Source organism: Cebus imitator, unplaced genomic scaffold (genome assembly GCF_001604975.1).
Source record: "Cebus imitator isolate Cc_AM_T3 unplaced genomic scaffold, Cebus_imitator-1.0 Scaffold81, whole genome shotgun sequence".
In the NCBI taxonomy this organism is placed as follows: domain Eukaryota; kingdom Metazoa; phylum Chordata; class Mammalia; order Primates; family Cebidae; genus Cebus; species Cebus imitator.
This window is the reverse complement of record NW_016107396.1, coordinates 6,416,181-6,439,610: the sequence shown is the minus strand read 5'-3', so window position 1 is coordinate 6,439,610 and position 23,430 is coordinate 6,416,181. Positions and strand designations below refer to the sequence as shown.

Here is a 23,430-nt window from a genome sequence, read left to right as displayed (position 1 = left end):
GTTTTTACCACTTATAGAGACTTAACACATACCGTTTCTATAGACTGTTGATATTTGTGAGTTTATTATTTACAATTTTGACTACTTGGAAGTGACCCAGATTATCTGTGTTACAATCATGTGTACAGGGCGTCAGTCCAATGTGTACACATACAGTCCATGTGTGTTTGATGTCATAGGAGTCAGTGTGCTACTGAGTGAGTATAGCTGTTTGCCCAGGCTCCACATATCCATTTAGCTCTACCTAATTTCATTGTACATAGATAACTCTTGAAGTGATTGGAAACAGCGTTTCTTTATAAAAGATGACCTTTATAGAAATCTAACTGCTAGTGTTAGTGATAACATGACAACATACTTATATTAAAATATCACATTGTACCCCCCCAAATATATACAATTTTTCATCAATTAAAAATTTTTTAAAGGGTGGGAAAGAAGCTAATAATGTGCCCCAAAGTAGGACTTGGAGATAAATTTTGATCATAGTTAAGATGAACTTTGTGGTGGCTATAATCAGTGAAGAGAACGTGTTTTTCATCTCTTAGGAAAGAGGAAAAAGTGATTTCTTAAGCTGTTTTCAGTAAACGTTTAATCAATGCAAAATCTGTTTCTCAAATGGGAGCTGAAATTCTAGTGACATTTGGAAAGTAGTTGAAGCATGACGATTCACAGGAAAATAAGTGACAGTCAAAATTGATTTGTGGAAAATCTAAGGGCCTGTGTACACAATTATTATTTTTTAAAATTGAAATAGAATTTGTATACCATGAAATTCACCCTGTTAATGTATACAGCTTCATGGTTTTTAGTTTATCCACAAAGTTGTGTGATCATTACCACTTGGTAATTACAGAACATTTTCCTCATACTCCCCCCAGCCCCACCCCAGAAGTACCGCATAGGCATTAGCAATTACCATCCCCTACCTCTGGCGACCACTTGTCAGTCTCTGTGGATTTGCCTATTAAGGATGACTTAGTTTTTAAATACATAACTTGGATTGTAGGGGAATGTTAATAAAAACAGGGAGTTAAGATAGGATTTGGTACTGTCATAATAGTCCAGGCAAAATACAGATTTATGCCTTCTACTTAACCATTTGCCAACAGTCCTTTGGAATGAAATATATTGGTAAATATACAGTGAAGATTTTTTTTCTTTTTTTTGAGACAGAGTTTTGCTCTTGTTGCCCAGGCTGGAGTACGATGGCACCATCTTGGCTCACTACAACCTCCGCCTTTTAGGTTCAAGCGACTCTTGCCTAAGCCTCCCAAGTAGCTGGGATTACAGGCATGCGCTACCATGCCTGGCTAATTTTGTATTTTTAGCAGAGATGGGGTTTCACCATGTTGGCCAGGCTGGTCTCGAACTCCTGACCCCAGGTGATCCACCCACCTTGGCTTCCCAAAGTGCTAGACTTGCAGGCAAGAACCACTGCGCCCAGCCGAAGAATGTTTTAACAGCTATTTTTAATCTTTTTAGTATGGTACTTGGGGAGCATATTGTTAAATTGATTGGCTCATTAATATAATAGATTATATTAATTAATAGATCAATGGCTAAAAATGAGTTAAGATTCAGTCAAAAAAGATAACATAAAACATGTAAACATGGTTTTCTGCTCTTAAACCAAATGCAGCAGCTTAGTTCAGCAGTTTAGCATTGCTCATGTCATGGATGTTAATTAAAATTGTATTGGTTTTGTACTCTGGGATTTGATTTATAAATTTACTTTCAGGGTTTTATAGTTAGGGTATAAACATAAAGAGTTTGTATCTAATTTATGCTCGTACTTATTTAAGTGACATTTTAATAAAAATACTTAAAGTCAGTCTACCAGGAAGTAAAAGTTTTTTTCCTTTATAAAAGAGTATATTACTTAGTTTGAAACACACAGTTTCCAGCATCTATATATCCTACAGTTTGTAAGCTTAAGGTCAAGGCTATATCTTCTCTCCATTAGCACTTTTTATTTTAGTCTCAACTATGGTGTAGAATATATTCTTTCTATTGCACTCCAGCCTGGGCAACAGAGCAAGACCTTGTTTCTGAAAAAGAAAAAAAAAAATGTATCCTTTCATGTCGTAAATGCGTTGCATAAAGATTCAAAATTTGATGTCAGTGTTATAAGAAGTACGACATTTCTGGCTATGCAGTGAGCATTAAGGAATTACTAGATGAGGTGAAATCTGAAGTGCTCATTACTTGTTGGAAAGCTTTAGGAAGAAGTCAGAGAATGACTTCAAGATAGTTCTTTCCACTGAGAATAAATTCTTTCCACTGAAGTGCGTTATGAATGATGCTTGGGAAGTGGGTGATGATGGGTTTGAGCATATGGTTTAGGTAATAGGGATAACTCGTTGAAGGTCAGTGGGACCTGGAAAAGTTCATGAAAGAGTGGTGATGAGAACAGTATTGATGCATTAAAACAGGTAGCTGAGATTGTGGTCCTTTACATGAAAGCTAATCAGCACTTTTCCTATTTTGGATCAGACCTTTAAGATTACCTGTTTAATAAATGTGTTCAGGCATCATCCAAAAGAGCATAAAAAATTGCAAAGGAAAAATAAATACTGGCAACACAGTGTTCTTAAAAGCACCCATGCCTAGTGAGTCCCCTCCCTTGCTGTTCTTTCACATTCTGTTCCATAGCTATTTCCCCACCTCTGTTATCTATTTCTTTTGCCAAAATTGATGCTAACAACCTGTCAGATGCCAGATTCTGAACTCCTGCCCTTGACCATCCTGCTTTCTAGACATTGTCATTATCTCCATCCATGTAGGACATGTGCTGTACAGCAGCAGTCTCTACCACTCACTGGCATAGTTTTCATTTTATTTTTTGGTTCATACGAGCAGAGGGTTGATGTAACCTGTAGTGTCTATTTTAGTTGTAGTTTATTTGAATAATTTTACAAATAACTGTAGTTCTATATTTACAAACTTAATAGAGGTCTCGAGATGTTATTAAAATTTTACAGAAGTATTTCATTTAGAGTAAAGTATATGCTGTAGTGGATTTTATACTTTGGGAATTTATAAAAATCTGTGGATGAATCAACCCTTCATGAATGTCAAGGGATGTTTTTGAGTGTATTTTTGTCCATCTTTTCTTATGGAATTCTGTAGGGTGGAATCATCTTGTACTTTTGCAGTTTGAATGTTTGGCATTCTTCAACAAAACGTACTTAAAATATTTCTCTCTTATTCTATAGGTAAAAAATTAAATTGCATTTTTGAGATATGATAAAATTAAGATACTTTATTTGTAGGTAGTTTATGGATCATATGGACAGTTAGCATATGTGGGAAAAAGAGCATGTAGTGAAGGGCATCCCACACCACACTTGGTGATACTCATGATTCTTTGTGGGCCACACACGTGAGTGTTCCTAACAGTCAGCTGCTCTTTCTGCAGATACACTGAAGAGATGGTGCCTTGGCACCCTTGCCTGAAACTCATTAGCAACTGCGAGCAGAAGCTTTCCAGTCACACATCAAGGCGCTTGATCACAATGGAAAAGGTGAAGAAATTTGAGGTAAATTGGTTTAGTATTTTTGGCATAAATTCTGAAAGAATCAAAAGTAGTTGTTTCTAAATAGTTTTCCTGTGGTTGAGTTTGGAAATGTTAGTCCTTAATATTTAAAAAATTACAGATGAATTTAGCAAGAGGCAGAAGGTGAAGAGATTTGTGGCATCTGGTTAGGATTGAAGGGTAGGAGTTGGATATAGACATAGACATTGAGTAGAGTACAAATAAATGTTGACCCTCACTTCTCAGGCTTTATTTGACATCCTTATTGCTAACTCAGTTATAAAACAGCATTCTTAAACAACTGTTATTGAATTAGCAATGTCCTACTTACCATTTTTCTCCTAAAGCAGAACCTACTTGATTTCAGACTGTAATGAAGAGAATATGTTGCTTTATAAAAGAGAGAAAGTAAATGTCCCCAGTTTGTTAGGGTCCAACACATTCTGTCTCTCTTTCTCTTTCTCTCTCTCTTGTATACAAAATTTATTTAAGCTTAAGAAGGAATGAACCATCTGTTATTTCATACCCAGACCAGAATTGACATGAATAGTGCCTCATAATGGAGCTTAATTAAATCTACAAAAACTCTTTGGGCTGTTCTTCTGTCGACTGACAACCAAATCTCTCTCAAATTCACTGGAAACTTGGAAGACCCCCATTTTTGCTTTGGACCTTTAGGGTAAGCAGAAGAAAGGTGGTAGTGTCTGAAGATTTCACACCCATCTCTAGTCTGCGTTTGATTTGTTTTTATATAGTTCCCATCTTATGGATTATTTCATAGTAATGAAAACTAATATTTGCACAGTGCCTTTTGCATATATTATTTTATATCATTGTTTTTGTCCTTTTTATTTCCATTTGCTATCTCTAATTTAGACCCTTATTACCATACACCTGGCTTAAGTTCAGTCTCCTAAATGATCTCCTTCATACCTCTAGTTTATATGTTAAGTGAATCTTCTTAAAACACTGAACTCACCATCTTATGCAAAATCTTTTTTTATTACTGAATAATGTTCAGAATTTTCAGTGTGACACAAACTGTCATCTGTAATCAGGCTCCAGTATCAGGGCTTTTAAGAAAGCTAACCTATACATCTATATTAGTAGTTGATTGGTGTCTACTACATATATATATATATGAATATATATGGTTATATGTGTACATACATATAAACATGGATGTATAGGTATATGTGGTGTAATTAAAATGAAAATGTATGGCAGTCATTTTTAAAACAAAAATACTAGAAATTTATATTCAGATTACATCCTTGGAGTGGAATCTTTGTACTCATCTATTTCTGTCATAATTTTTCAGCATGTTCTTGAAGCTTACATTTTAGATTTGTCTCTAAAAAGTATTTTTATATTAATCAGTTATTTTGCTTTATAGTAACACCTTGCTTTTCTTCAAAGATTTTATTGGTCTTTGCTGCTCATACTTTATACCGGACTAATTATTTAAAATTGTTTTTGGAAATCAGATTCTGTTTCAAAGATGATGATTTGTCATTAAACATTTAAAACATTGCAGATTCAGAAATTCTACAAATGGTTTCCAAATTGTTTGGCATCATTACAGCCTTCCAGAATGAAAATTTAAAATGACTAACATTTATTTGGATATACAGTAGAAGCCCTCTTATCTAACATCCATTTCAACCTCTGTTGATTAACCAATACTGGCCATTCTTTTTTAAAACACACTGCCTGATGCAATAATATGTTGTATGTTGAATACTTTCAGCTGGTTAGTTGCTTGATCTCTACTATATTTATATACAGTACTTCTGCATCTATCAGCTGAATTACCCGTTTAACAAGATGCTCTTGTGGTGTTCTCAGAGCTGTTTATGCCAGTTATATTTGTTATGGTAATTATGTAATCTACTTAAATACTAGTTAGACTAGTGAAATATTTATGTAAGAATAAAGTTATAATTTCTATAAAAACTAAGTTGAATGCTTTAGAAAGAACAAAGTGAGTTCCTTAAAAAAAGACTCTTGAATTGAGAATGGGTTGGGAAAAAAGTAATTGCAATCTTGGTTTTTGCACCCAGATTGTTTTGTAAGTTCTTGCATCATTTTATAGAAGCCCAAACTAGAATTCTTTATAGGTCTTGATTCTGTATGAGTATATACAAATGAATATTGGTTTTTTAAGTTAAAATAAGTTTAATGTGTTTACAAAGCATTTTAATTTATTCCTGCTTTTATTTACTTTTACCAATTAACTAACTGTATTAGTGTGCTTGGGCTGCCATAACCAAATACCACAGACTGGGCAACTTAACAGAAATTTTTTTTCTCACAGTTATGGAGGCTAGAAATTCAAGATTAAGGTGTCAGCAGACTTGGTTTCTTGTAGGTTTCCACTCTCTTGCTGTCCTCACAGGGCCTTTCCTTTGTGCATCTGCACTTCTGGTGTCTCTTCGTCTCTTTTAGTTTTAGATTTAGGCAGTGCCTTACTTCGCCACCCAGGTGAGAATACAGCGGCATTATTATACCTCACTGTAACCTCAAACTCCTGGGCTCAAGCCATCCTCCAGCCTCATTTGTCTGTCTTCCTCTTCTTAAAAGAATGATGGTTCTCGCTCCTAGTACTTTGGGAGGCAGAGGTGGGCAGATCACCAGGTCTGGAGTTCGAGACCAGCCTGGCCAACATAGTGAAACCCCGTCTTTACTAAAACTACAAAAAATTAGTTGGGCATGGTGGTGGGCACCTGTAATGCTAACTACTCAGGAAGCTGAGGCAGGAGAATTGCTTGAACCTGGAGGGGGCAGAGGTTGCAGTGAGCCAAGATCATGCGTTGTACTCTAGTCCAGGCAACAGTGCAAGACTCAGTCTAAAAAAAAAAAAAAAATGCCAGTTCTCTTGGCTTAAGGCCCCACCTTTATGACTTCATTTACTCATAATTACCTCCTTAAAGGCCCCGTCTCCAAATACAGTCATATTGAGAGTTAGGGCCTCAGCATAGGAATTTTAGGGTAGAACACAAGTCATTCCATTACACTGACCATTGCCAATATCCATCACATCGAATAAGAGGCGTCTGTTGTATGTTAGAGGATGCTTTTTTTCCTCTTCTAGTCACTTATCCTCATATATACATTTGTCTTTTAGTATTTTAAATGAAGTAAGGCATTTTGATAATTCAGATGGTAATGTTACAGCTCTTAGAAATAATAGCATTTAATGGAATCATTTGAGTTAGTAATATAATAGTAACTAACATTTATGTGCCAGGCACATGAGTAATATATGTAAAAAACAGTAATTACCTGTAGATTTTGCAGTTTTAAGTCATGATATTAGAAAGTAAAGTAAATGACATTAATATTCTTCATTGTGTGACATACATAAATAGTATTCCAAAGAATTAGGAGAAGGAAGATGTGGAGACTCTTGAATAATTCATGCAGCCACATAATAAATCAGCTATTCTATTTTAATTGACAAATTAAAGATTAAGATCCATGGTGAACTAATTTTTATACTTGCGTCCTGCTGAGTTTTATTTGTTTAAGAAAGTCTGGTATTTTTTCCCAGACTTATAGTATTTCTTTAAGCAAATTTTTTGAGACTCAAAGAAAAATGGGCTTTTGAGAATTTTTGTCTTATATTAAAATAAGTGAGGGTACTTACCCTTGGTATTTTTAAACCTGTAAAGGCAATGCTCAATTTTTGGGGGTTTTATTTTTATCCATTTACTATGTTCTTTTCAAATTGATTTAAAAAAACAAGGAAAAGCCTTGTAATTTTTTGAAATGGTCTTCCCTATGTAAGATTGAATTTAACTAGTGAGTTTTTATTAGTATGATGTTTGCTATGACCGAAAATACTTTGTCATGTTAAATTAATCATGTTTGGTATTTAATTAATTACTTCATTTCTACCTTTTGTTTGTGTGGAGAGGAGTGTATATAATTGCAGCAGGATCTCAATCCTTTATAATGCAAGTGATGACATAAAATTGTCAAACAGTTCTCACACACGTCTAACAAATTATTCCTGGGCTTGTTCAGCATTGTTGATTTTGGCAACAGAAGACTATCAGTTTTAGATTTTTACACTTTTGTATACTGTGTCTCTTCATTTTTGATTTGTCGCTTGTTAGGTTTAACTTCAGTATAACTTTTGGCCCACTTGGTATGTTGTTATATTCTCCTTTTCCCTCTTTTAAAAATGTAAATGTAAGTTGCAACAAAAATTGTCTAAGGAATATTGATATTTTATAAAATGTTGAATCCTTAGACTATTGGCCATAGTTTTTAGACTTGCTTATGGCACATAAGTAGTAAAGAAGAAAATTCTTGACCACTGTATTAAAATTTTGAAGTTGGCTGAGAAGAAGGGCCAGGTTTTCTTCATTATTCTTTGTTGATATATTCTGAAAGTCAAGTGAATTATAACACTTTTATAATGCATTATTGTTTACAAAGCTTTCCTATCCATTTGACTTTATTAATTTCCCCATTTAGAAATGAAGAGTTGCCTGGGACTATCCCAGTTCGCTTAAATAGTAAGTGGCAGAGTTGAGACCAAAACTCCTCTTTGTGCTTGAAGTTCTGTGTCCTTTTTTCTACATCTTGTTGACTTTCTACTGAAACATATTTCTACCTTTAGAATATGCCAAGATTAAAAGGTAAATATTCTTGAGTGACATATTACTAGTTTTTTTTTTTTTTTTTTTTTTTTTTTTATTTTTTTTTTTTTTTTTTTTTTTTTTTTTTTTTTTTTACAGATAGTCTTTCCTTGTCCGCTGTTAAGCTAGTGTTACTTTTGGGGCCATGGTGGAGTGTGGTTTGTTTTACTGGAACTCATTGTCCCTCTTAACACAACATGTAGTTGATGCTGCTATATGTGGTTGTAGTCACAGTGGTTACTTCTATAAAACATTTTTCTTATAAGAAACATATAGGATAAACATGCTGATTTCCAGAGTTGTCCACAAAAGATTGAGGTATAATAGTTATGTTTTCAATGAAAGTCACTTAACACAATACTCTCAACCTTTTCCATAGAATCTACTTCAACAGATGAAAGAGTACTCACAGTAGCCTTTTCAAGATTTCCTTGAGATCATTTTAAAAAATTCATGCAACTTTTATAGTCTACTCTATAATATACATGATTAAATATAAAAAATTATTTTAAATTACTATTGCATTAAGTGGGCCATCATGTGCCTTATTCATTTTGTGGCTTGTTTACCTGACATGCTACCTTATTTTCCTAGTGGTTTGAGAAGCATTGAAGTATAGGTAAGTTTAATTCTAGATATTATATGGCTATTGATTTAGATTAAAGTTGTAATATGTGTAAATCAGTTGTCTTTTTTTAAAATAACAATTGTATAGTTTAGATTATTTAAAAGAGGAATACTGGAAGGTCACAGTGGCATTTGATGACAGTTTATATAATTTTTTTATTTTGGATTGAATGAAAGAGTCCAGTAACATGAAGCTGATGAATGCATTAATCAGAATGGAGTGTGGCCAAAACTGTGGGTTTTAACTAAAGGACTGAAAGATTTTGAAGCTGTGAAGGACAAAGAGCCATTAACTTTAAACAGTACTTTTTTAAACGAATAAAGGAGAGAATAGACAGTGAGGTCACTTGAGAAAATGACTTATAGATGGCTTGAAGTGGAAGAAATTAGTCTTTATGATAAATAGTTTACATATTAGAATGATAGTAGTATTGCTGATCATAAATTCTGGTGTTTTGCTGACATAAAGCTGATGCCTGTTTCCATTACACATTATCCTTTCTCAGGATTACTGTTGTAGTTGTGTTTTCCTTTCACAGCTATTTGAATTAAAGTGGGTCTCTTCTGATTGGCTTTTCCTTCTGAAATATTTCATAGTTTTTGCCTATCTCTTGCCAGTACTGTGGGTTCCCTTTTGATTAGAACTATGAAAGATTAGCGATCAGGTGTGAAGCATTTAAAACAAAGGGTAAGAGATAGGTGATAACCTCGTTTATTGGTGAGAAAAACAAGGCATGGTGACACTTAAGACATATTGGACATAAACTCGTTGTAGGTCTTAATACTTTCCAATACTTATCACCATGAATGTGTGTGTGTATCAGAGAGAGAGTCTTTTTAAAAATTATTTTGTATACCAAGTCAGAAGGAAACCAATTTGCATTATTTATAAATTATGACTTAACTTGAGGTACTTGAAAAAGACTCAGAGAAGCAGAAAGCAGCAAATGCTGCATATCATGCTGCCTGAATTCTGTTTTCAGGTTCATGTAGTCCACTTAGTTCCAAATGAATTTTCTTTTGCTGTTGGTGGTACTTTTTCTTGAGTTTACATCATGGAAGATCATTTTTCTTTTATACTTCTGCAAATAAAATGATTTTGTCAAACTGGATTTTTTAAGTTAATGCTATCATAATAGTTTTAAACTACTGTTTCTGATAACCAAGGAAAAGCAAAACTCTCTTCCCCACTAGCTCCAGGAAAGCAGGCGCTTAAGATATCTAGATCTTGCATCTTTTGGTTCTGTTTAGATAGCACTATTTTACTGGCAGAAATAAGCAGTTCTCTGAAGACAGAGAGAACATATGTCTTTATGGTTCCAGCTCTAATGTTCATGTTTTTAAGCTTTGCCAGTAAAACAGTTTTTAAAGTACTGGTGTTATAGAATCTTAGGCATAGGTCAATCAAAAATATAAATATGATTCAGGGATTCCAACGTGTGAATGATTTAGAGAAATGGAAAGTTTCTGTGTGGAATGAGTATAATCCTTTGGAGCTTCTTTTATAATTCTTGCATGAGTGACAGATTTTCATCATTGTATATTTTTGTAGTTTTCTTATTTATCATATGGTTATTTAACTTAGAATTATCTTTCTGGTGTTTTTCAAATTCGCATGTAAACTTATGTCCTCTTTCTACTTTATGATCTTCTAAGAATCAAACCCTGAGATTTTTAATGTGTATTTTTTACTTAAGACATAAATGTGCGACTTAATAAAGTGAACATCCATGTACCTGCCACCAAGGTCAAGGTTATAGAGTAATGTAGCTCTCCAGAAAAACCCCCTTTTTGTGGCTATTGTTGATCATAAATACCTTCCCCTGCAATGTAACCACTATTCTGACTTTTATGGTAATCATTATCTTGCTTTTCTTCTGTCATATTACCACTATTGAATTCATCCCTAAGCAGTGTAGTTTTGCCTGGTTTTGATCTTTGTATAAATGCATATTCATTTTTGTTAATTTTTCTTTTAATGGATTATGGAAATTTTAAAAACTCACATAGGAGAGGAATAGTCCCTTCATTAAACTGAGAGCATATATATGTGCGTGCCTGCACATATTTTGTTCTGCTACTCATTTATTGCTACTTAAGAAGGTGTTAAATAAGATTTTTAGTTTTAATTAAATACTAGATACAGTTAACTAAGAAGTGGTCATTAAGTGTTTAATGTGTTGACTTTGTATTCTTTTAATATTTTTTTAGATAAAGTTTTGAATTTTATAAAGTATAGATTCCAGTAGATAGCATATAGAAAGTGTTAATACTTCTGTGTTGTCAGGATAAGGACTAATATCCCCAATGGTTTTTTAATAATTATTAAGAAATTACAGGCTGAGTGCCAGATGTCAAAGTTTAATCATTGTCACTCATTTTGAGAACTATGAAGATTTTAATACATGTTAAAATACTTTCATAGATTTTAGGTAACTTACTATCTTGTAAGTGAAATTTTTAAAAAGTATAGATGTATGTAAATATCCAATTAAAGGATGCAGATTTCCAGTGGTACCTTGTTCTCATTAGGAATAAAACTAGACATTTCTCTTAATAGTATTGGATGCCAGATTTTTGACCTGCTTGTCCTTGGTTTGGGAATGGCCTAGTACTGTTTATAGTTGTATAACTTTAGCACAAGTGGTTTCTATAGCTACTGTCCAGTACCAGATGTAGAACAGTGGGAAGCTTTGATAAGGAGAGCAGGATTTTTAAACAAAAGCCGGACATGGGTAATTACCCTGAAGCTGAACTGAGCCCCATTATATTCAGCACTGTCATTTACATTTCATTTCACTCTCTGCTGATTACAAGAAAATAAACCAACCCATTGTTTTTCTCTTCCATCTCTTTGCCTTCTTCCTTACACCTTATTTAAGAATGTATATCATAGTTTTAATCTGTCCCATAAATCTAAAAAAGTTTTCCCCCACAAAATTAGATGAACACTACCAGTTTGGTGTCTTCCACTATGGTGACAGCATCACTGGTTTTCACTTATCATAGAATAAATTTCATAAGCCATTTGTATTCAAGCGTTTGCAATGAAACTGCTGTTTTGTATAAACTACTGTCACTTTGAGAGTATAAATGACTTAAGGTTAATACTAGTGAGGTAGAAGAAATCATTATCTCATTATCAGGAACTGCCAGTGAGTAAAAGGACAGCTTAAACCTGACCTACAATTAAAATAGAAACCATTTGGTTTTCTGCTGAATGACTATAGCACTCTGCAACTTCATCCTCTGGAAAGTGGAAATATCTTATTTTTAAAGAATAATGATTTTATAAATTGATGATCATCATTAGATATTTTCACTGAAGTTTCAGGAATTCTGTTAAATTAACTCTTGGCAATGAAGGAACACCAGGAGAGAATTTTGACTTTATCATTATATTGATAGGGAGTGGTGCAGGAGATGAGACTTTACAGTGAAGCCAGTAGGAGCCAGTTTGTAGTAGAGGATAGGCATGGTGAGTGAGGCAAGGAGGTTGAGGAAATTCATATCTGATAACTGCTGTTTGCTCTGTTAAAGAAGGATGTAAGTTTTTGCTGGGAGTAAATAAGCAGATATTAATGTAAGAATTGAGGACAGGTGAACTTTTAGAAAAGGTGTTATGAGAAATAGGAAAATAAAAGCTATTTGCCTAACAATTTTTACATTCATACACTTTTCCTATTTTTGTATATTTTACTTTCCTTACTTAATTACCTGTTCCTTGAGGGGAAGGCCTTAGTTTTCATCACACAACATGTGTTTATGGGATCATTCATGTCAGGTGTTGAGGCTGAACAGACGAAGGCTTCTTATCCTTAGAAAACTTGTACCTCAGGAGAAATGGTCACTCACACTGTATTCCAACATAGCGTCTTGTGTTCTGTAGTGTTCTGTGAGAGGTGTTGTGTGAACATAGAAAAGCACCTACCTGAGGAGATGGTGCTTGAGGGAAGAGAGGTGAGGAATTTGGTTGGAAAGCCAATTTAAGCAAGATACAGAAACATGAGAGTCTTTGTGGTACCTGCAGGGAACCCTGGACTTCAGCATAGCTGGAAATATTGAGCAGTGGGGGAAGAACAGCTGGAGGTGACCTGGAAGACTAAAAAGAGGGATGTCCAATGTTGAAGGATCTGACCTACTGAGGAGTTTCAAGTTTATCCTATTGATAAGGGCAAGCCCATGAGGGGTGTTAGGAGAGTGGCAGAAGCTCTGTGTTCTGTGAAGGTCATCCTAGCTTCACTGTGTTAGTGAACTTGGGCTGTGGAAAGATATCTTGATACCACTGAGGAGGCTCCTGGCATAGTCAGGCAAAGATGGTGAGGCTGTAAACCAAAGAAGAATGGAGATTGTAGAGGACATGGTGGAATTGAGAGTTTTGGGGGAGGTAGACGTGGCAGGACTCGGTGATTAATTGGATAATTGGGGTGAGGGAAATGAGTTAAGGATGATACTTCAGAAATCTGGCTTGGAACAACTGAGTGGGTGATTGTTTTCTTGTATATGTTTTTATTTCTCACCCCTACCCCCAGGACTGTGGTGCAGTGCTGTTTTCTTAAGCTGCTGTAATAATCTTCTACTAATTTCTCTGCTGCTGCAGTTTCTCCTTCCATGCATTTCCTACATGGTGGCCAGAGTATCTTTCAGAATACAAATAGATAAGGAAACTCCCCTGCTTAAATCTCATCAATGGGTTTCTATGGAATTTAGAATAAAATTCAGAGTCCTTTACATAATCTTTATGTCAGCCTGATCTACTTCTGGCCTGTCCAGTCTCATCTTGCACCACCTTCCCCTTTGCTTGTCAGTTTTTAGCCACCCTGGTCTTCTTTCAGGTCCCAGAGTGGACTTACCTCCTTTTAGTCTCAGAGTCTTCTCAAACACACTGTGTTTCCTCTTCCTAGAATGTTTTCTTTCCCTCTTTTCATATGAGTAAATTTAATTTGGCTGGGCACATGGCTCATGCCTGTAATCCTAGCACTTTGAGAGGACCAAGGTGGGCGGATCACGAGGTTAGGAGTTTGAGACCAGCCTGACCAACATGGTGAAACCCTGTCTCTAATAAAATACAAAAAAATTTAGCTGGGTGTGGTGGCACATACCTGTAATTCCAGCTACTCAGGAGGCTGAGGCAGGAGAACCACTTGAACTTGGGAGGCAGAGATTGCAGTGAGCCGAGATTGCTCCACTGGACTCCACCCTGGTGACAGAGCAAGACTCCATCTCAAAAAAAAATTGTAATTCATCCTTTAGGTTTCAGATAAATGTCACTTCTTTAGAGAAGCCTTTCTTGTCCTTTCCCTTCACGCTTTCTGAATAGGTGTTTCCTTCTGTTTTTACTGTACTCTTTTCTTCCCAGTGTTTAATCACAGTTTGTAAGTGTATGTCTGGATGTATATTGTTTAATGTCGTCCTTTCCCACCACTATACAAGCTCTGTGAATTCATAGACCTTGACTCTTTTGCTCACCATGCAATAAATATTTGTGGAAAGAATAGTAACTTTTAAGTTATTACTCTGGGCCGTTCTAGAATAAAAACAATCATATCAGTGGTAATTTAAATCATCAATTTGAAGGAGGAGTAAGAACAGATAGTTATAGCTAGCCGAAAGTTTTCTGTTTGAAAATACATTGAATTTATCATGACCCTGATACTACTCTTCAAAAATTAGTGGGACAAAAATATTTTAATCCTATGATCCCTAGGCTTCATTTCTCATAAGAAGCAAACCAGTAAAGTAGCTGAATTGACTTATTGTGGAAGATTATAACACCTTCCCTTTATTTAAGAAGGAGGTGATGAAAGAGAATAGCAGATTCCTGGGAGAAGGCAATCAGGAGGATAGTTTTATCTAAGTGGAATTCTCAATGAAGCATCTTTGCTCCTTTGAAGTCTGAGCAGTTTACGATGGTCAGTTTGAGAAACATTTTTTATATATGTATTCTCACGGTGTAATCCAGAGGGTCATGAGTTCCATTTAAAGCAGCAGTTTCGAATGGGACTATAGAACATACAACTTGATTTCCTTTCTTGATAATGAATTCCCCACTAGATTGAAATTTATTATAAGTGACTGAAATACTTTTAGCATCTGTTTTGGTTCTTTTTAAATGTTGTATTTTTGATGTATAGTTGTAAAGGCAAAGATTGACTTGAATAAAGTCACGTTTATCTACTTTTTCTTTCTTATTCTAGAGAGTAATTTGGAATTTTAGGTTGGACACTGAGACAGTGTTACACGTTCGAATCACTGAGATGAATATGTATTTCTGCATCATTCTTTAAAAATGAAGTGGTGTGAATAAATGCTATCATTCCCTGAGGAAAAGGCCAGCTTGGTCACGTTGGGACTGTGGAACTCTAGATGTTCACAGCAATCCAGGACTCACAAGCAGCTATTACAGCAGGGTGCTCCTGTCAGATGTATGGTCCAATATGCTATAACACTATTTCAGTCCACATCAGGAAATACTGTAAAGAAGGACTGCTGTGCTCCAACCAGCAGAGGGTAGTGTACACATAAAAGTCAACTACCAATTTGTAAGCCTTTCTTTGGTTTCTTTGGCAAGTGTGTTAAAATTCCTCGAGTGGTTTATGTTTAGAATTAGCAGTACTGATAGGACAGGAAATTGGCTGGGTGGGACAGTGGTTAAAGGAGTCCTGCCTAAAAGTTTAGATCTGAAATATGTGCTACCATAATGTTGCCGTTCAGTGAGGAATGTCCTCTAAATGTCAAACTCTTTTGAATGACCCACTAATCCGCCATGCGGGAAATTAACTCTTTAGCTATTGTTTTGATGTAATTTTTACTGAAAAAAAAGAAAATTATAATGGGCAAAACATGAGCTTTGAAGTCTGATTTAGGCTACAATTCTGGCAATGCTACCTACTAGCTGTGTGAATTGTGGCAGATTATTTAAACTCTTTGGCCCCCTTGTGTCCCTATCTGCAAAATTTAGATGATACTCTTTTGTAAAAAGATACAGAAAATTAAATAATTATGTAATAACACATATTTGGTAGGAAAGATATCTTCCTTTTTTGAATCATAACTTGTATATTATGATGTTTGCAATTGCTGATTGTCTTAAAAAGATAAAGAATAGGTCTGTATGCTGTTTTATATCCCTTATATAGCCATTTGCGGGTAGCACAAATTTACCTACAGAAACTCTTCTGATTATAAAAAATGATAATAGTATAATCAATAGTCTTAATATTTTATTTATATCTTCTTAATTACTACCAATGGTTAAGAAATTTGGAAAGTGTAGTTGTTTTATCACCATAGTCTTCTCTCTTGCCATTTCCTAATTCTCTGTGTGTTTTTATTTTCCACCAAGTAGGTTTTGCTTACTAAACATTGGCAGAACTCGGGTTTTGTGATATGTAGATGATATCACGATGGATAGTGGTAGATGAATTTGGAAATGTTAGCAAAACCAAAAGTCAAACACTGGGGCGAGCTTGAGTTAGTGAGGGAGACCAAAGATTGTGTTTGTTGAGGACACTCTTCTCCTTTTAAGTAAGCACTTTGGCCTTTGAGATACTGTGCTGAAAAAAAATTTTGCAGATATTCCTGGTTGAGATGCGCAGGGAATGTGAATAGAGAAGAGTCGTGAAAAGGTGATGAAAAATATGTAGAGTTGAATATCATCATCTCAAATGTAAGCCCTGGCAAACTAAAGATAGGATGAAAGAGAGGTAGAGAGAAAAGAGAAAACAAAAAATGAGTTTGCTGTTTTTTTCAGCATTAAGGTGATAATATAAGTTCTGAATGCTTCATAGACTATAGTATATTTCATATGGTCTGGGTGTATTTTAGTTAAATGTGTATTGTTCCCAGGTATGTGGTATTTACATGTATGATTATATGTAATGATACATGTTGGACCACAGACATACCAAGTGTTTCGTCAGAACATTTTATGAACCATGGCCTTTGCACTTAAGTGAAAATAGTAGCCAGAGTCCTTGGAATGTCTTACTCTGAAGCAGGACTTGTGCTGCTAGGTAATAGACTGGCTCCTGCCAGATCTCTGGCTGCGTAAGGGATTTGGAGCTTTTGGGTTTTCCAGAGTTTCTGTTACAAATGATAAATGTTCTGTTTTGCAATCGGAGTCATTTGGTCTTCTAGAAAGGGGACATTTTAGCACAGAACCCAAACATACACTTCACACTGATTCTGCCCTACTACCTGGGAAATAAGAAAATAGGATTTTCCCCCCAGGAGTTGCATTTCTAAGGTTAATGATCTTTCCTAACTTCTCAATTAGCATATATATGTCTTTGCCACTGTGTCCCGATAGCACTGAATAGAACACACGGTCTGTTAAGGACTTACTTTGCCTTTACTTTATTCTGAGGGGCCTAAACTATTACAGTAAAGAATGTCTTAAGTAGTAAATGTTTTCTCAGTAATCATTAGTATACATTTTCATAATTACTCATGGAGTTTTCAGGCTTCTGCTGTTCATTCCCAGTCTCTGACTCTAATCTTTACATTCTCTGACTTTATGACCAATACTTGCCTTATTTCTATCCCTGTGGTCAAAAACAAACTATTTTATTAAGCCCTTCCTTTGGTCCCTGGAGGGAGCCCATCTTCCATCATGCTTTGGGCCTTGTCTTCTGCTTCCCTTTTGGGAGCTGCATAACCAGAAATTAGGTCAGTTAGGCATGCTAGTAACTGAGCCCGGGTCAGTTTGCTGGAATCATGTTTCTGTCTTACCTTAGCCTCCTTAATCCACAGTGCAGTTTGAGGGGTAGGTGATCTTGAATGGTCTAGAGGGGCCAAGAGGAGGGAAGAGGACAGGAGGGCAGAGCTAAGGAATTACTTTATGGCCTGACTGCATTCTGATTCCTACTGTACAGAAGAAAGTGATACGTCATTCTGCAAAGTGATAAGTAATTGAATGTAAGTCCCAAATGTCAAGGGAAAATCCTGAGAATTATGGAAAATTTGAACTCATTTGGATTTTAGACAAGTGGTTGCCATATTAAATTTGCATTTTAATAAATTAGGCTTGGTCTCAGTATGGAGAATACACTGGAGAAGGAACCACTAAAGGCAGGGCAGCTGGCCATTTAGGGAAAAGAGAGGAGGGGTTGAGGAAGGCCTACATTAAATATTAGAATTATGAGTAGAGAGAAGTGGATTTGAGATATTCAGGGTATATAAGCTAAGATTTTAGGACTGACCAAATCTGAGAAGACACATCTGACCCAGGTTTCTGATTTTGGTGACTGGATGGGGAGCGATGCCAAGAATTGTGAGGATCAACATAGTAGCTGAAAAGATGACAGCATCTGGACGTAGCTTTAAAATAGAACCAAAGAAAAACATTCTGCCAGGATTAAGCTAACATAGCGCAGGAAGTGGTCAAGTTTTCTAGTGATCTTATTGACATAAAGACAGAATTTCGAATACCTGGAGGAGCAGTTGATGGACTTCAGTTAGACTTTTGATAAAAGTTGAAATGAAGTAGTTGACGTTAAATGCTGAAACATTGTTCTGTGTTGCCGCTGTCCTGGCACAGTCTTGATACGTGGACCAAACTTGAATCCACCTGTGAAGTCACCTGTTCTTTCGGGGTTTTGTTATCCTTCAGCTTCCCTGTGGCTCTTTATACCTCCTCTTGGTATGAAAACTCTGTGCCATTGAAATATATCCTTAGTTAATAGGCCTTCATTAGTAAGACCTCTTACCCATTTCTACTCCTTTCTTGGTGGGCAGCTCAGCTGTCATAGCCTTAGTCTATCACCTATATTCTCAGAGCTCCTCCTGCTCTTTGAGTTGGGGAAAAAAGATAGCTCTTTTGGAGAAAACCTCATTACCTTGTAGTTAAGGGTACAGTCTCTAGAGTCAAACCAATCTGTGTTCAAAGCCTAGCTCTGCCACTTACCAACTGTATTATCTTGGACCTGTACTCTTAAATAATTCCTCATCTGTAAAATAGTGATAGTAATGTACTTAATTCTTAGAGCTGACAAGTTTTATTAGGTAGTACATATAAAGCATTTAGTATTGTTTTTGGTCTATACAAAATACTCAGCAAATGTTACCTTTCATTCTGTATCTTTAGTTGTATACCTACACCTTGACTATCTAAAATTTATCTTTTTGGGGATTGTATTGTATGTAGCCTAAAGTTATTAATAGTAACCTTTGACGTGTTTTCATGTACATGCAGGAATTTGGAACTGTAATATACTTAGTGCCATAAAATTTCAGTAGCCACCTGTTTATCTTTGGTGAATCAGGAAATCTGGGCATGTTTAATTTTTAATAATCTGGGGTTTTGGTGTGATTTTAAAAATATATGTGGCAAAAATAGTTTCTGAATAAACAAATCCGCCAACATTATTTTGGCTAAACCTGGATTTTTATTAATGCTAGAGCTGATGGAAAGATAAAGGCACTCATTTTACACAGGCAAAAATATTTTTGCAAAAGTGCAAAAATATTTTGAGGATTGTTATATTCCAGATATATTTTTATATTTTTAGCAACAATTTTGATACTGAAATCAGGATAAAAAATTATGCTTCATGTTTTCCATTTAAGTCTCTACACCACTCCTCAAAATCACATTAATCGAGGTATAATTGAATATGAATTTATAGAAGTATTTGGGAGATAAGATTTTATGTCTAATTAGATATTTTTCTTAGCTTGGAATGGTTAGTGAAGTTGGATGAGAAGCCAGTATTTCAGTGTTTTCTGCCAGGAACCTCAATTTTCGAAGCCAAAATATGTTTGACATTCTAACCCAGGTTGGTTATTACCATTAGATGTCAGTCTGAGCACTAGTCCTTACTTGTCTGTGAAGTCTGCAAGTGTGGAAATCTCTTGTTTAGCCTGTATCTTCATCCACTGTGTTCACTTAAAGTTGGCAGGAATTATTTCATTAACTGAATATGGAAATACCCCAGACAATTTTGTGTGTATGTATGACCTCACACAAACACATTGTTTTGTCGGTTCACAACTTTTTCTTGAGTAGAAGCTTCCTTGTTTAATAATTCTTATCCATAGGCACAGGTAACTTCAGTGTGTGCTGAACTAGGAATCAGAAGAAAGTTATAGCCTTGACTCTGTTACCTGGAACCATTCTCTTTGCCTTGTCTGAATTTTAAAAAATAAACAGAAAAAAAGAAAAGAAATGTGTCCTCTGTGCAGAGGACTTTTATGAGGCTTAACTGAGGTAAAGTAAATGAAAACACTTTGGATATCCAAGCATGATAAGGTAAAGTGATGGTCTATTTCTAATTCAAGTAGTGAAGGAAAATAAGTATGCACTAGAGAGTGAGATTTTGCTTAAGAAAATAAATGACAGCTTTGGGACAAGCTAACTAAAGAAATTGTTTTTATATTTTGTATTTTCCAACCAAACAGAATCAAGACCAGTATTCACATCTGCTAAGTGATCATTTTCTGCCATACCAAGGTCATAATTCCTTCCGTGAGAAATATTTTAGTGGGGTAACAAAAAGAATTGCCAAGGAAGAAAAATCCAGCCAGGAATGAAAATTAAGATTTTGACAACGAAGAAAGCATAAGAATTTGATAGAAAAGACATCTGGATGTGAACTTTCATGTATGATCCAGAAAATATGTACTGCTTTAAAATATTTTACATAAGAAAGCTACAAAGTAAACTGAGCAATGTTTTAAAAGTTATCTTTGTTTTGTAGACTTTTTTGTTGTCTGATTTACAGTCTTTTTAATCTTATTTAATGTATATTTGTACTTTTAAGTATTGATGGAGATGGACTGAAAACAGTTATTTTTTTTTACAATTAATCTACAAGGGAATTAATACTGTTGACTTTTAAAACATCTGCTGGATATATTATAAGCAGTTAATAGTAGTCAAGAATTTATTCATTTGGTAGATGTGTTTATTTGGTTTTTGATTGTCATCGATTTACATTGCCACTAATAAACCATATTGAGAATTTCTAAAATAGTGTTGTATCTAGTTGTTTTCAGGGGGGGATGTGATGAGGGAAATAAATTTTTTTGTAGAAATTCCAGACAAGGAAGTCATAATGCTAATTGTGATGATAAGAAAGGCTAAGACCTAACTACCTAAAAAGATTCTAAACTCCGTAAGGTCTGTCTACATTTGAAGCTCTTTTGTACCTTGGATTTGCTCCTGCATTCCTAACTGTTGACTGTTGGTCAAGTTAACTACCCACAATTTTTGGTTTAGAAAGTAACTGATAGTTAAAAGCAGTAACAACAACACAAATCCTTGATGGTTCCCTAATGGTATTAAGCCTAATCAGTGCCCTTTGAAATAGAAGCTATATTTTTCTTGAAGGAGAAACTTTGCTGAGTCCACATGGTGTCCATCATGAAAATATCTTGTTTGAAAACCACTATACCCATTAATTCAGGATGCTAATAGCTTTCTTGCCTTTGGTGGTCAAACGTACCTCAGCAGGGTGGCAGTAAACGGATCCTCTCTTTCTAACCAGAGTCTATATTATTTATTATTATTTTAGTGTTACTGCTGACTTTTATGGACTCAGGGTATTAATGTGCATGGCTTAGGACCTCCAAAAGCCCAGGGCTGCTCAAGCAAAGAGACATCAGGCTATCTGCTTTGGTCTCTCTCCTTTTCTTGTCTTGTAGCTCGGGATTTCAGCAGCATATCTCAAACATTTCAGTGATTATTTTGTTTGGGTTTCTGGATGTGATTTGTGGTACACTGGGGGAAATCTAAAAGTATTCAAGGATGATTTATTTTCAGTATTTCTGTTGTAAAACACCTTAAAGTGTTTTGAGGTTATGTGGCGAGGTGCATTTGAAACTTTGTCACTGACTCAATTTGGAATATAAAGTTTTAGGTTAGCCCCTTTTTTGGGTGGTTACAAAAATTAGTCCAAATAGTTCTGGAAAGTTGCAATATTAATTTTAGTGATACTATTCTTAAAAATTATCCAACACTTTAAAATATATTTCAAATTATTTGATATTACTACTAATTGAGGTCTTCTAAACTATGATTCTTATTATGAGGCTTATTTTCGTATTAATCAGGAAATTTAGTTTCCCATTCCTGAAATGTCACTCGGCTCAGAGTATATACAATTGTTTAGTTGGTACTCATAAACAAAAAAAGAAACCTGATTACTTCAAAATCTCAAGCCCTCTTATTTTGAGAGAGTTTTATTTTTTGGCATTAGGATCTTGTTACTTTTGGCGTAAGTTAAAGCAGATCATTTCCAGAATTGCCCTGGTTTTCTGTGTTACCACCGTATTCCTCGTGTGCTTACAGCAACAGTATCACCTAGCAAATTGCCTGCATTTCAGATAGTTATGTAGTTTGGATTTACAGTATAATCTGTGAAGGAACGCTAGGTGGTCTGTGGACAGGCCCACTTTAATGTTTATAATATGACAAAATCTGTAACTTTGTTTCTGGCATATATTAAATATCCATAAAATCCAGATAGTTACCTTGGTGGCATTTCATCAGAAGTGCCTTCCTCCTGTTCATTCTGGTGAGTACTTTTTGCCGTGATAGCTGGGAGGGAATAGTGGAGTAGGTGGTCTTTGTGTTTAGCCAAAGTGGCCAGCAGATTTTAAAGAGTTTAAAATCTGCTACAATTTTCTCAGCCACTTCCTGCCCAGGGTGACCCAGCTTTGGGCCAGCTTGCCGCTGACTTCCTTGTGACTAACTCTTTAAATACAAGAATTAAGCAATAAAACATTTTCAAACAGTTTAAGCTGTGGGAGGTAAGTCAGTATTGCCACTATTTCCTTGTTGAGAAAGCTCACTCAAACATTGAGATATTTTTAAGAAGAATGGCAATTATAAGTTTAAAAAAAAAAAAACACCTTATTTCAAGTTTCGTAGGGGAAAGTAGAGTATGTGTTAACATCACAGGCGGTATTGTAGTGGGTGTGTTTATTTTATTGGGTTAAAATTGTGCTTTAAAAGTTTGAGACACAGCAATAGCTTTTAAGGTAATATGTTTTATACTCGTAAATTAAAGAAGCAGGGATTTGACTTTTTTTCAACACCAGGAAATTAGATGTTGAGGTTGTGTTATATAGATGCCAATATAAGCAACTCTGGCTCTTGAATAAAAGTTCTTAGTCATTTGGTGTTAGAAGAACTGCTGACATCTTATGTTGGAAATATTATCAAATGTTGCTTATCCAAAGAGATACGGAGTAAAACATAATGTTTCTCTGTTGAAAACTGAAGGTGACTTTTTTTGGAAATGACCTTCTTTTCCATCCCATTTTAATAAATCTCCCTTGAAAAAGCATAGTGGAACTAAGCTCATATTAATAGTTATAATAGGAAAAAAATTCTTTGTAGATAAAGCAGGGCATAAATAAACTCATTAATGCATTGCAGTGGTGGAAATGGAGGTGGGTGTTGCCAAGACAATTGATGACCTTATTGTTGACCTGCTTGACCAAAGGAGAATAAATTATACCAAAATAAGAACCTTGGCTCTTTCTGCTGGGTTATGGTTCTGTTCCATTATAAAGTTATTTAGAAAACTAAACACTTGAAGAATCTTTGTTCTTAGAGGCATTGTATTCATAGAATAAGTAAAGTCTACTTTCATTTCCAACTTACCCAC

At 35.2% G+C, this 23,430-nt stretch overlaps 1 protein-coding gene across 3 annotated transcripts in view; it reads left to right on the top strand.

The window, feature by feature from the left end:
• Positions 1-23,036, top strand: part of TRMT11 (tRNA methyltransferase 11 homolog) — a 53,201-nt gene extending 30,165 nt beyond the window's left edge. The window contains exons 12-14 of one of the 3 annotated variants that reach the window (XR_001826702.2): positions 3,422-3,542; positions 4,070-4,218; positions 20,216-20,339. Coding sequence is in view for 2 of the 3 variants with exons in the window: in XM_017533333.2 (XP_017388822.1) it covers positions 3,422-3,542; positions 20,216-20,347 (253 nt within the window). In the remaining variant the exon portion in view is untranslated. The other 2 variants (XM_017533333.2, XM_037740243.1) reach the window with 2 other exon arrangements.
• The last annotated feature ends 394 nt before the right edge of the window (positions 23,037-23,430 follow it).